The following is a 15,532-nucleotide window of genomic DNA, read 5'->3' as shown; positions in this document are numbered from 1 at the left end:
CTCTTATGTAAAATGGGGGTACTACTAGTACTACATTCCTTATAGAGCTGTTGTGCAAGTTCCTTGAAAAAATTGAAGTACTATAGAAATAATGTCATCCATTCACACTGATTAAGGGATTACACTTGAACATGGGAAGGGAGGGGAAATTTTAAAAAGAAACTTAAAACAATATCTAAGACAAATCTTTTGATTGGAAACCTGATATATACTGACCTTCCTAATGAATCCACAGTATCCCCTACCCCTTGCAAATAATGAAGCACCTCTAAAAATGAAAGTTATGTTCAAAATCTATGAAGAAACTTTTTGGGAGACAATTGTAAAAACCAAAGTCTGATCAGGAAACATTTACAATTAGGAGGAAGCAAGTATGATATGATAGATGGAACAATAAATTTAAATCTAGACTGAGTTCTAGACTGTTCTACCAACTTAGTTACTGGTGTAACCCTGAGCAAATCACAATTTCTCTGAATCTCAGATTCCTCATCTATAAAATGTAGCTAATGATATTTGAACTGCATACGTCACAGTTATTGTGAAGAAAACCCTTTGTAATTCTCATAGCAGTATAGAAATGTGAGTTATTAAAAGTTAAGCACCTATTATAATGCTAGCAGTTAAACAATTCTTTTAAAAACTAAAAAAAATACAGCATTTCAAAACTTGAAAAATACCTTTAGGAGGAAAGTAGGATTTGCTTTCTGCTTTATGAGGCCAGTCCACAATCAAAGGGCCAAAACGACGAAAACTGGCTGTGATTTCATCTGATCAAAAGCAAAACACAGCAGTGTGAGAATAGTGAAATCTCTGAACAGGCTTTCAAATAATGTTGACAAATATTTTGAGTGGTCCACATTTATGCCATGTTACCCATTTGAAGAGCCAGCTAGTTCATGGAAGAACTTCCATGATAAGTCTGGAAAGATATGGAAAAGTAAGAGAACAAAGAGTATTTGTAGGTGGTGAGAGGGGAGGAGGATGCCCAGAAAATGAAGAGAGAATGTCTTCAAAATGTAAAGCTGGGGCAGCTAGGTGGCACAGTGGATAGAGCACCGGCCCTGGAGTCAGGATTACCTGAGTTCGGATCCAGCCTCAGACACTTAACACTTACTAGCTGTGTGACCCTGGGCAAGTCGCTTAACCCCAATTGCCTCATTTAAAAAAAAAAGTAAAGCTTATGGTTTTATCTCTTTCAAAAGGTAATAAAATAGATTTTTGCTCACTGGATTTTAGAAGATTACCTACAGTATGTCTCTATTCTATTTTAAATGATTCTGCCATTTGTCACATATTGATACTGAGTTGTCAACACGCTGAGAAAGAAGGTAAAAGGCAAAATAATATCACAGTACTCGTTTATGCTTAATTGAAACTGCAGCTCTTGTTCACATTATCCAAGCTTGACCCTTAGACAGATGTGAAAGCAACATTAGAAGTACCTTCTGAAGTTTTCTACATGAGTACAGAACATACACAAGCTTAAAGGAAACATTCTCCAACTAAAATTTTACTAAAATTTTGAAGTGAACTTTGAAGATTCCTCATTTTTAAGATATATAATTGCTTCATTTCCATTGAAAGTTGCAAACCAAACCCAAATGATACAATACACAGGTCTGACCATGGTACTCTCATCTTCAAAAAGTAGCTCCATACTGCTTGTAGAATAAAATACAAGGCTTTCTACAGTTTGGCTCCCATCTTCCTTTTTGATCATATTTCAATCTGCTGCCCTCAATGCTCTAGATTCCAACCACTTTAGATTATCAGCTCTTCCCTGATTTGGTACTAGAGAGCCTTACCTCTCTACATTTACATAGGTTACCATTCCTGTGATGCACTCTTTCCATAGAGAAGACTTCTAAGATCCCTTCCGGCTCTAGATTTATGATCCTATCATCTGTTTACTGAAGCCTTCTTTCAAGGTTTGTGCCATTCTTCCTTGTGAAGTCTTCCTAGATTCTCTCCATTGAAAGTGATTGATCCTTTCTCCCATTTCATAGAGTAGGCACTTAACATTTGTTGACTGATTTAGACCCATAATCATATTCTAGTCTTATATTAAATTTGTTTTGCATGTTTTATGCCTCTATTAAACTGTAAAACACTTAAAGGCAACAACTGTCGTGTTTCATGTTGTCTCCCCAATGTCTAGCAATGTGCCTTGCACAAAGGAGGCATGTAAGAGAGCTTCATAAGTCCCTCAGCTATGAATGGTGACCTTTTGTCTTATCTTGCCTGAACCAGGTCTTCTTGCCACCTTTGGATCATTTCATCACTGTGCCAGTGTATATTGTACCCTTTGCCCTTTCAGTTTTTATGTTCTTATATTCACTTCCTTCATTTGAATGTAAACTCTTTTAGAGCAAAAACTACTTGGCTTGCTTATAACATATTCCCAATTCTCAGCATTGTCCTTGGCACACTGTTAAGTGCTTAACAAATGCTTTTAGATTCTATAAGTCTAACCTAAATCTGGAAGATTTTTCATTTTAAAATTTATTAATTATTCTATTTCCATTTGAAAATTTGAAAACCAAACCAAAATAATAAATTCATCTGACTATGACATTTCCATGCTCAAAAATCTTCAGCAGCTCTGCCCTTTCCTCTTTGGATTTAGTTTTTCAACCAATTGGTACAATCTACTATGTACCTCTTCTCTATGTAAGACACTGTACTAGAGACTAGCAATAGAAAAAGAAACAAGACAATCAAATTCAAGGAACAAATTAATTAGGGGAAAAGGAGATATACATAAAAAGATAACTGTAGTAGATGGGAAATTTTAAATGCCAAACAAGTGGTCCAAGTTCAGGGGGGGAAAGGGGCTCCTTTAGCTTGGATTGTCCAAAAAATTCAGAAACAGGTGAGACTTATGCTAGTCTGTCATGGAAGGGTAGAATTTCAGTATGCAGAGAAGGGGAGAGCATTATATCAGAAGGGAATAACATAAGAAAAATCACGAGGTAAGTATGCATACGGTAGGTAGGCCAATTTGACTGCAGCAGAGGATTCACTTAGAACAAAGTAAGTAAAATAAGGCTGGAGAGGTATGTTTTGCTTTTACTTCATCCACCTATATTCCAATCCCCTAAGAGCTTAGGGACATCTTTTCTCTCAGTGACAATGGCAAAGTTCCCTATATTGCTTCTTTAATTTTGTTGGATTTGAGATAGTTAGCCCATTGTAACACTGAGTAATGGCAATAGGAGGAAAAAGAGAAGGCAAAAAATCCCATGACTAGAAATGAAATACCAAAAAAAAAGACATTGCTGGAGTTAGTTTGAATCACTAAAACCTTGGAAAATGTTATCTACAGGGCTTTACTCTTTTCATTAGAACAATGCCCCATTTTAGCTGGCACCCAACATCCTGCTCCCAAGCCATATCTGAATTAACCACATAGCATTGTGTGCGCTGATCAAAATGGTAATGGAAAGACACAGGCCTGATGTTAAAGCTGAACACTCAACACATTCCTATGATCCAAGAAACACAAAAACTGAGAAGCTACATGTAGGCAAAAGACTAAGGCCCATACAGAACAGCGAAGTATAGTGCAGTCAGAGCCTTCTCTAGCTACCCAGTGACTACTCCCTCATACACATCCCTGTCAGCCCCATCATTCCTCTATCCCTTTCCCATTCTACCCTTCCCTTTCACTCTGCTTTCTGGTAGCCCTATTCTACTGTAAAAAAAAAAAATGGTCTTTCATCTTGTAATTTTTCCTCTCCTGATCCTTCCATTATCTCCTTGCAACCATTCCTGGCAACACTGTCCAGTACCAGCTACACCTTCTCATTCTAACATACTATACCAGGAGAAGGCATGTTTTTTTATTTCTTACTCATATTTGCTTACTCTTTTCTTGCTACCATCATTGAGCTTCTTTGCAGTTCAATTGATTCACATACACTGGTGGCTCCTATCTACTAGTCTCTGAGTAATTGTCTCTTCTCTGCAGAGAAAGAAGACAGTACAGATGTCACCTCACAGAAGCTGGTTCTTTCTTTCAACCCCAAACCCTGCCCTTGTACTTAGGGTCTTAAATTTACACATTGATGTTCAAATCGCTTTGCTTCAGAGTTCCATCAATCTCTTTAGCTCCCAAGACATGTAACTTCACTCCACCTCAGCCACACAAAGAGATGTTTATACCCTAAATCTTATGGTTACAAGTGCTCTAACTTCACAGTTTTTTAACTCTGAAATTCCTTTGTCCAGTTTTCCATCATCCCATTTCCCCCTGTGTTTCGATCATACTAGACTAATTTATCATCCTTCTTCAATGTCCAGTCACTCCATTCCATCCTCTACCTGATTTTCCAAGGCCTTCACTTCTATTGTGGCCTCACTTTCCTCCAAACATCTTGACCCTCTAATTAACCAGTTATAAACTGTACTCCTCCTGGCTTCCCTGACTTCTTTCAAGTCCCAAATAAAATCTCACCTCCTATAAGAAGCCTTTCCCAGTCTCTCTTAAAGCTAGTGAATTTTAGAGGCAGCTAGGTGGCACAGTGGATAGAGTGCTGGGCTTGTAGTAAGGAAGACCTGAGTTCAAATATGACCTCAGACACTCACTACCTGTGTGATTCAGGGCAAGTCACCTAACCTTGTTTGTCTGTTTCCTCAATTGTAAAATAGGGATAAGAGCACCTACCTTGCAGGATTGTTTTAAGGATCAAATGAGATAATCCTTGTAAAAACCCTTAGTACAAGCCTGGCATGTAGTAGGTACCATATGAAATGCTTATTCCCTTCCCTTTCTTTATATCAATTACTTCATATTTATCCTGTATATAGGTTGTTTTTACATAATTATTTGCATGTTGCTTCCTGCATTAGATTGTGATCTGCTCTAGGGCAGGAACTGTCTCTTGCTTTTCTTTCTATCCCTAACCCTTAGCACAGTTCCTGGTATAGCATAGGCAATTAATAAATATTTATAGACTATTTTTTAAAAAGCACTATATGTGAATGCTATCTCTTATATTCCATTTTGGAGGGCACATACACATCTTCCTACAGTGAGGTAGGCTAAAAACAATTTGAACAGCTGCAACTTTTTTTCTGCACTAATTTAACATAAAAACAATTATAGGTACTAATTCGGGGAGACCTATACTACTGACCACCATTTCTAAACATACCTTCATCAATGTCAGGAGGCAATCCACCCACAAAAACCTTGCGGGAATATCGTTCCACTCTTTCCCCATTTTGATGAGTGAAGCAGTGAGGTGACCCTAAGCCACTATGTAGGGGCTGATCCCCACGTCCATCATCCAAAAACCCATCTTCCATTGGAAACAGTGAAGATTGGCCTGGAAGAGAGAACATGAAAGATGCTAACAGAAAAAGTATCCAGGGCCCCACATATAAATCATATGAAAAGTCCTAATTTGATAAAACTACTGTTCTTATACTCATTGAATAGAAAATAAAATTGCTTAGATGTGCTCTTAAATTTCTATTACCTTACATTCCTAATTCTTTGAGAAAGGAAATGCAGAGTTATATAGAAAGCTACTCAGATATTCCAGTGGAATCCAGAAACTCCAGCTGGGTTAAAGCAAAGTAAGAAGGGCACCTTTTTGTGAGTGGCTGGCACTAGATGGCTACTATTTTGCCAGAACTCCACAGATACTGCCAACACAGATGTGCCTCTGCAGTCCTTTACTGGACAATTGGAACCTTCATCAGATGAAGTTTTTCAGAGACCCAAGATCACATTTTAAAAAAACACTTTCAATATAAAATTGTGTTTAAAATGAACAGCAAGTCAATTATTTGGATAAGTGAACATTTCTCTTAATTTCCCTTAATGCAATATAAGCATAACACTTTGAGGAAGAACTGCTCTGTAACTTTAATGTGCCTGGTCTCACCAAATTAAGATTCTCTAGGCAGTACAAAAGGAAAGGTTTTTCAGCTGAACTGTTTAACTGTTTTCTTAGTAGGAAATTTAATTCTAAAATGTGAACATTAAATTTATTATATTAAAATTATATCATTCAAAAGATATACGTGAAATTGGCCAAAGTAATGTCTAACACCTTTAATATTCACTTGAAAGCCAGACAAAACATTGAAACCACAAATAAAAATATGAAAATAGAAAAAGCAAGATGTATTACAAATAACTACAGGCAAGCTTTGTTTTTGTCACTAGTAACCCTGACAGTTTACTATTTGGGATTATGTAATAAGTTTATTAATGGACTAAATTCCTAGGACTACTGTCACAAGCATGTTTTCTTTATTGAAACACCCCAATGTCCTTTTTCTACAAATGTAGTTTTCCTTTTAATTTTCTCTATGTAAATTTATATAGTAACAATCTATCCCATAACATCTACTCTCTAGAGATAGTTACATATGTCAAATAACTACAACTACCAGTGGGTTTTTTTTGTTTTTTATTTGTTAGCATAGCTAAATAATTTTTTAATGCTATGTTACAATCATCAAGTTAGAGATAACAAATAATATAGTCACTTAAATCCTTCTAGGGGAAAAAAATCCATCAAATTTGTTCACTTACTGATATTTCTGGATATTTTTCTAGTGTTTATATAGCTTCATTCAAGTCTGAGATTTATTCCCTACCCTAAGATGAAAATCATTTGTTTAGATCTTAGTCTGAAAATCAGGAGTTATAAAAGATTATTTTTAAAAAAATAACTAGTTAGGTTGGGCGTGGTGGAACACATCTATAATCCTACTTATCAGACAGGCTGATGATGGTAGATCACTGGAGCTCAGGAATTTTGAGTAGAAGTGGGCTAAAGCTAATTGGGACGATCCCACCAATCTTGGCACTAATAAGGTAAACCCCCCCAAAGAAGGGGGATATCAGGTTGCCCACGGAAAGGCCTTAGGTCAGAAAAAGGTCAAAGTTTCCACGCCAATCTTAGTGGGATCAGGCCCATGGGTGCTGGCTGAAGTTCCAACCTGGGCTGGATAGGGAGACTCAGTCTCAAAAAAACAAGCAAGCAAGCAAGCAAGCAAGCAAGCAAACAAAAACCAAAACACATACATCTCCCCTCTCCCCCCCGCCCCACCATTTATGAAATCGAATTTTGAATCAACTATGAAAGTACTATAGAACACCTTTTTATATATCTCAGATAATTTGTGACAAGAAATAACATTTTATAGAATGTTATAGATACTTCACACATCAACACGCACATGAAGGTGGAGGGAGACACAGAACTGAACCTAAGATATAATAATTCAGAGTTTGGCCAATGGTATATTAGAACTAACTCAAAAGCCTATTATTAAATGTTCAATGAGCATATTTACATTTTGAAAATGGAAAAACACTACAAATAAGGGCTTGATCTATTGTTTTATTGATTTTTAGACTTAAGAGAACAATGGGAAAAATTAATAATGCAGATTTAATTTAAATGTTATACACACACATATTTTGGAGAGCTGATAGTTCAACATTTACCAGCATATCTCTGACCACAAGATAAGATTTGGTGAAACATCCCAGTGTTCTTTTGGGGTTTCACTACATAGTTTTTCAAAAACTAATCACTATAAAAGTATCATTGAATATAATAATTTTCTTTGAGAAAGTAAGTTTAGCTTTGGGAAGTTAAAATTTTATTATTAACAGTAAATTTTGTTTTCTCTTTAATTTCTTTTGAAAAAAAAGCAGAAATAAATTATTAAATATAAAGATAAAATATATATAAAGATAATGAATCGATTATTTTTAAAATCAACACCATGATATTGTTTTATATAGTTAATTTAATTTACAAAAATGTTTTGTCTCACATATTACTATAGTACACAAAGTTTGGATCAAAGTGATGTTTCTTCTTTTTTATAAGGTTACTAGGAACTAAGCAAATTTAGTGATTTGTCATGATACAATTTATACATTAGAAAGTTAAAAATAGTGTTACCTCGCCTTCGCCCATATGTCCTTGCTGCATGTCAAATGAGAAAAAAAACAACCTTTCAAACATTGTTATAAGTATCAAGTGTGCTTTCATCTCATGACTTATGAAATTGCCATGACATGTTTGACCATATTTCTCACTCCTTGGGGAAGTATCTCAAAATAATTTTGAACATTATAATGTAAATCTAGGCATTAGGTTTTAAAATATTTTTTGAAGAACAAGGTTCCATCCCTCCAACCACTTACCCCCACATACTCTAATATATGGTGTTTTTTTTTTTAAAGAAAAATCATCATGTCCTCATCAGCATCTGCGCTGTAATAATCAGTTGTCCAAATTAGAATTAAATGTGTTCTTAATACTGCTCTTTCTAATTTTTCTCACAGTTCCCTGCCTATCAGCAATTTGGTGATATTGCAGTACTTTACACATATTTTCTGTCATGGAAGATAACCAGAAATTTTCATAAATAATCATAACTAGTTTTCAATTGACTAAAGAAAAGAAAATACTGATAACACCAATGCTCAAACCATCCCCAGACTGCACTGCTTCATCAAGCCTACAATCATTACTAGATAGCAGCAAAGTTCATGGTTTGGGGGTTTTATCTAAAAAGGGCCTGTAGCGAAGAAAGCAGCAAAGCAAGTTAACCAAAAGCGGATAAGCAGCTCCTAAATATTCAAAATGAGTACACACAAGTCCCTCTACAACATAACCAACAAGGGGCCATTCATCCTTTTCTTAAAGACCTTGAAAAGACAGAGGCAGAGAGAATAACTTCTAGAAGCGACCCATTCCACTACTGGAATGCTCAATTTTGGGGGAAATTTTTTTATTTCTGTGATATCTTATCCTGAACAATGAACAGCACTGGAAAATATCACTACAATTTAATCTGCTCCCAACAACCACCATGAAATTGCCTACCAGTTTACCCATAGAACATGAGACAGTACCTTCAACACATTTAGGAAACATGGGAAGTCTGGGAGCGTAGCAGTGTTACTGAGGAATGTTTAGCAACCATATTCTCATACTTTGACTACAACCATATAAACAATGGACAGGTGTTCATATATAATGTGATATGTAATATCACATTATACATCATATATCATATAATTATATGCTATGATATAATGTGTTCATAAATAATATAAAATAATAAAATATATTAAATTGTACTAGGAGGCACCAAGGCAGCTAAAGATTAAAAAAAAAATCACCTGTGATAAAATATATTTTTTTCCATGGAGAGATGATGCTGGTTTTTGTTAATCAGGAAGAACATGGTCAATAAACAAATAGAGATAGATGAATGAAGTGAACAAGTTAAAACAAAATGAGAACTACTGGCTAAGTATGAAAATAGCTAGCATATATAATAAGATCTTATATTTAAGAGGAAAGTAATTTTCTTTATTTTTAAAAAATTTTTTGTGCTAGGTGGACTAGTGTTGGAAAGATTCAAAACTCAGAAAGTATAAGCTAACCCAATAATGTTCTTGTTTCAAACACCAAAAAGTTTAAGGCCAAATCAATACTACGAAGTTCTTGGATTAATGAATATCGTTATTTGATCAAAATTTTCATGGCTATGGAAGCAAAGAGAAAGCCTGAATATAAATAAGCTTTTCTAATCTAAGTTTTATTATAAAAATCCTTCCAGTTTTCAACTACTTCAAAGATAAATAAAATACTAAAAAGAGCATTTCTGTAGAGAGCAAAGATTAAATTAAAGAAATCTCAAACTTCTGAACTCCATACAACAAAAACAATAGACACACTACAAAAAAAATGTAGTAGTTAAAAATTTTAATTCAATTCTGCCACTTTGTTATGGATGGTAGTCCTTAGAATTGTCCCTATTTTGCCTATTTCAATTTATACTTCAACTCAAAAACATAAGATAGTATGCTTGTGAAATAGCTGGCAAAAATTTTTCCAAAACAATCATTCATTCCAAACTCACGACTGTCAAGTTTTTCTTACTCTCTAACAGAAAATACTACATATCTAGCAAACCGCCCCCCCAAAAAAACCAAAAACCAAAAACACAAAATAGGCTGTTGACATACTTATATCCTAATGAGTACCTATTATTTGCTTTGAGGAAAAACATTTTTGGGAGGAATTGGGGGAACATTCTAGTTAAAGAACAGGTGAAAAACTCAAGAAAAGCAACTACCTTTTAAAAGAAGGGAAAAACCATCATCTTCTTAGTCAAGCATAAAATTCCTACAAACCCCATTAGTTAGAACTGAAATGATGCCTTTTGAGTAATAGTTAGGACTTTTCCATCTTATCCATAGATTTATATTTGGCTTTTAAACTCCTTAAAAATTAAATTTTGATTGTACTAGATATGTTAACCTTAGCAATAAGAGAAGAAAAAGAAGTTGAAGGAATTTGAACAGGCAAGGAAAAAACAAAACTATCACTCTTTGCAGATGATATGATGGTATACTTAGAAAATCCTAAAGAATCAACAAAAAAACTACTTGAAACAATTAACAATTTTAGCAAAGTTGCAAGATATAAAATAAACCCACATAAATCATCAGCATTTCTATATATGACCAATGAAGTCCAGCAGCAAGAGATAGAAAGAGAAATTCCATTTTAAATAACTGTAGACAACATAAGATACTTGGGAGTCTATATGCCAAGGCAAACCCAGAACTATATGAACACAAAAACATTTTTTCACACAAATAAAATCAGATCTAAACAAATGGAAAAATATAAATTGCTCATGAGTGAGCTATGCTAATATAATTAAAATGGCAATTCTACCTAAATTAATTTACTTATTCGGTGCCATACCAAATTACCAAAAATTATTTCATAGGGCTAGAAAAAATAACAAAATTCATATGGAAGAACAAAAGGTCAAAAATATCAAGAATTCGTGAAAAAAATGCAAAGGAAGGTGGCCTAGCTGTACTAGATCTAAAACTATATTATAAAGCAGTAATCATCAAAACTATTTGGTACTGGCTAAGAAATAGAGAGGTGGATCATTGGAATAGGTTAGGCACACAAAACAGAGCAGTAAATGAATATAACAATCTCCTGTTGGATAAACCCAAAGACTCTAGCCTCCAGTATAGGAACTCGCTATTTGACAAAAACTGCTGGGAAAACTGGAAAATATTATGGCAGAAACTAGGCATAGACCAACATCTTACACCATACACCAAAGTAAAGTCAAAATGGGTACATGATTTAGACATAAAGGATGATACCATAAGCAAATTAGAAAAGGAAGAAATAGTTTACTTGTCAGATCTATGGAGAGGGGAAGAATTTGTGACCAAAGATGAGATAGAGACATTATGAAATGCAGCATGGGTCATTCTGACTACATTAAATTAAAAGGTTTTTGCACAAACAAAACCAATGCAAACAAGATTAGAAGGAAAGCAGAAATCTGGGAAACAGTTTTTACAGACAGTGTCTCTGATAAAGGCTTCATATCTAAAATATAGAGAGAACTGAATTACATATATAAGAATATAAGTCATTCCCCAATTGAGAAATGGTCAAAGGATATGAACAGACAGTTTTCAGATGATGAAATTAAAGCTATCTACAGCCATATGAAAAAATGTTCTAAATCACTACTGATTAGAGAACTACAAATTTAAATTACTCTGAGGTACCACTTCATACCTAACCAATTGGCTAATATGACAAAAAAGGAAATATGATAAATGTTGGAGAAGATGTTGGAAAATTGGAACACTAATGCACTGATGGTGGAGCTATGAACTGATCCAACCATTCTGGAGAGCAATTTGGTAGAATAACTAAAATAGAAAACAGGAGAACAACAAAATACCCCCCACACAAGTAAGGATGATTGCTTTGTACAAAGAAGTAGAAAAAATCCTATAGCTCTCTAAGGCAATACTCCATAAAATATACATTCAGTTTATCCGAGTTGTGGTATTACCTAGGACTTCAAAAAGTATTTCTGACTTTAGAAAGTGGTTAACAATAAGCATAATGTCATTCCTCTCTCGGGTCAAGATAAGGCCAGAGATTCCTTAGTGAGGTCCAAACTAAAACCACTCAAGTTAGCTTATCACATATTATAGAATTAGAATTGGAAGAAGCCTTAAATGAGCTTAGTTCAACCATATCTCCATAACATGAGAGCTAGAAACACTTTAGAAGAGTCTGGTTTCTTAGGTTCTTGAAATCCTTTTCCTTTAAGGCCTGAAGATGCCACCTACTCTATGACACATCCAGCTGAAAGAGATATGTCCCTTCTTCAAATTTAACTGGGGGTGGCTTCTCTTCTTTGGTACAATTATATTTTCCCTTCTACCCCACTTATTTGGTTAAATTTAATATGCTACCTATAGACTAAGAGGTCCTTGAGAACAGAAACTTTATCAGTTTTCATCTTTGTAGCCTCAGTACCCAGCACAGTCCTTTAAAAAAAAAAAAGATACTTAGTAAACATTTGGTGACTTTAAATGTATGCAGAATCACTTTCAAAATTCTTAGTTTCATACACTTGCTGATTGTACTTCCATAATTTTTCATGTTTTCTTCATCTACTTCTCTCCATCTGTACCCTAGAGATACTAATCACCTCTCAGAATTGCAAACAGACGTTTGAAAATATTTGATAAAGCTGTGCATACCCTTTGACCCAGCAATACCACTTTTGGGTCTTTTTCCCAAAGAAATCATGGAAAAGGGAAAGGGACCCACATGTACAAAAATATTTATAGCTGCTCTTTATGTGGTGGCAAGGAATTGGAAGTTTTGGGGATGCCCATCAATTGGGGAATGGCTGGACAAGTTGTGGTATATGAATACAATGGAATACTATTGTGCTGTAAGAAACAATGAGCAGGAGGAGTTCAGGGAAATCTGGAGGGTCTTGTGTGGGCTGATAATGACTGAGATGAGCAGAACCAGAAGAACATTGTACACAGTATCATCAACAATGAGTGTTGATCTACTGTGATGGATTATATTCTTCTCACCAATGCAATGGTACAGAAGAGTTCCAGGGAACTCATGATAGAAGAGGATCTCCAAATCCAGGGAAAATAAAAGAACTGTGGAGTATAGATGCTGAATGAACCATACTATTTCTTTTGTTTTTGGTGCTGATGTTTTTCTATTTTGAGGTTTTTCGTCGTTGCTCTGATTTTTCTCTTATAACATTTATAATGTTATAATTCTCTTATAATATTTCTCTAATGCAGAAATATGTTTAATGTTATTATGTGTGTGTGTGTATATATACACATATACACACACACACACACACACATATATATATATATATATATATATAAATATATATAAATAAATAAATAAAACCTATATCAGATTACCTGCTGTCTAGGGGAGGGGAGAGGGAGGGGAGGGAGGGAAAAAAAATCTGAAATTGGAAAGCTTGTATAAACAAAAGTTGAGAACTATCTTTACATGTAATGGGAAAAAAATAATTTATTAATTTAAAATAAAAAGAAAATATTTGAAAAGTTTCGAGTTCTTATATCGCTGAAAGCAAAGGAAAAAAATCAACACAGTGAATCATGGCTTCTTTTTCCAAGATTCCTAATTTTTCAAAACACCACCAAAATAAATGAAATGATACTTATACTGTATAGCAGTATGCCCAACATTCCCTTTAGAAGTTTCCAGAGGTACATGATTTGCTTGGAAACTAATGATTTAGTACATGAGAAAGGGGAAAAAAACACTTTGATTACTTTGATAACAGCTTTTATCTGTTCATATTTTTTTGGGTGGGGCAATGGAGGCTAAGTGACTTGCCCAGGATCACACAGCTAGAAACTGTCAAGTGTCTGAGGCCACATTTGAATTCAGGTCCTCCTGAATCCAGGGCCAATGCTTTATCCACTGTGCCACCTAGCTGCCCCTATCTGTTCATATTTAAACCCAGAATACAAAACAAGTGGTTGAAGGCCAAATTACAATGTAAGAAATACAAACTAAATTATATAATCACAGAATCTCAGAGGCTATCTAGTCTGATCCATATATGTACAAGAACACAATCTATAATATCACTAACAAATGAACAGCCTTTCTTTGAAGACTTTTAATGAAGGAGAATCCAAAGGTAACCCATGGCACTACTGAATAATTAATTATTAAGAAGTTTTTTTTTCTTTATTACATCAAAACCTAAATCTGCTTCTTCACAAATTAATACCCCATGGCTCCTAGTTTCTGCCCTGTGGGACCACACAGAACAAATCAAATAAGTCTTCCATATTACAATCTTTCAATTACTTTTAGTCAGCCCTTCTTCGCTTATTCTCTGTTAAGAAAACATTTTTTCCCTTTGTACTGCTAGCCTTTTGGGCACTTAGCTTTTTATGTCACCAGTCTTATGTTGGAAACACTTGGACCATTTCAAATGAAATATTATTTGAACAATGATTAGCACAGTCTAGCACATAGGTCCTTAATAAATTCTTGTTCCCTTATACCTTTTATCACTGTAATTCTAACAGAGCTATCCTGAAATGTTTATGTTTTATGTTACATGGGTAGTTACCCTTTCTAATCTTGACATTAATTTCAGACCAATCAAACAAACAGACATACCTAGAATCAGTTATGGTGAAGGGCCTGTTTACCTGGGTCTTGGGTTTATAGGAGTTTGTGGGATTTAGAATCGGAAGGGCCCATAGAGATCATCTAGCCCCACCACCTCATTTTCAGTTTTATCTTAAAATTAATACTGACTTAGTACAAAAAGCCAGATCCTACATCACCAGTATATCTTACACAAGTCAAGAAAATCATTTGTTCAGTTATGCCCTTGTAAAAAAAATTTCATTTTTATAGTAATGAGTACATTTTCATATTTCTTGTTTTTTAAAAAATATATAGCTAAGAACCTCAAAAGCTAGAAGTGACCAGTGCTTCTTGGAACTTCTGTGAGCTTTTGAGCATTCTCCAGTAAAGTAGTCCTGACCAGTGTTATTTCACATTGACTTAATACTTCTATAACATTTATCAAATTATACAACTGACTTCTCTCCCTCAATTTCCTAAATTCAATGAACCATCAGGTTCTGTATGACTGGTAGCTTTTAAGGGTAGTGTTGAGAATGTTGCTTTATACTACATTAATAAAATGTAGTCAGATGAATGACCTGAAGGAACATGGTTAGATAAATCTTAATATAAAATTGAAAAATCCCACTTTAGGATTTTGTTATGACTGATTGACCACCCATCTGTGTCATTGTTCCTACAGAATTTCTTATGCCAGGTTATATTTTTCCACCTAACATGCTTTTGTGGAACCATTTAATGTTTCTTGAGGTTTGCTTCAACAATATTGAACATAGTTTAACATATTACAGTATGATACTTTCATTGTAATGGTAAATTCTGCTTAAAGTGGAGGGATTTCTCTTCATTTAGTTTGCAAAGATCATACAGGAGTTATAAAGGACTTGGATATGTAGAGATTGTATATACTCTGAGGAAATCTAGAATCACCATTATTTGAATCATAGAATCTTAAATGAACAAAAGGTGCCAAGCTTCTGTTAAGTTTAATTTTGAATTAGGGA

General features: G+C 34.5%; 1 protein-coding gene across 5 annotated transcripts in view; it reads right to left on the bottom strand.

Moving 5' to 3' along the window:
• Positions 1–15,532, bottom strand: part of CPEB4 (cytoplasmic polyadenylation element binding protein 4) — a 100,806-nt gene that overhangs the window by 10,302 nt on the left and 74,972 nt on the right. For 4 of the 5 annotated variants that reach the window (XM_043989899.1, XM_043989897.1, XM_043989901.1 and 1 more), the window contains 3 exons: positions 7,941–7,964; positions 5,160–5,333; positions 681–770 (listed from right to left, as the gene is read on the bottom strand). In XM_043989899.1, the coding sequence (XP_043845834.1) occupies positions 681–770; positions 5,160–5,333; positions 7,941–7,964 (288 nt within the window). The remainder of the gene's footprint in view (positions 1–680; positions 771–5,159; positions 5,334–7,940; positions 7,965–15,532) is intronic. The other variant, XM_043989900.1, reaches the window with a different exon arrangement.

This window comes from Dromiciops gliroides, chromosome 2, assembly GCF_019393635.1.
Source record: "Dromiciops gliroides isolate mDroGli1 chromosome 2, mDroGli1.pri, whole genome shotgun sequence".
In the NCBI taxonomy this organism is placed as follows: domain Eukaryota; kingdom Metazoa; phylum Chordata; class Mammalia; order Microbiotheria; family Microbiotheriidae; genus Dromiciops; species Dromiciops gliroides.
Note: the sequence above shows the minus strand (reverse complement) of the source record. Positions and strands in the feature narration are given on the sequence as shown.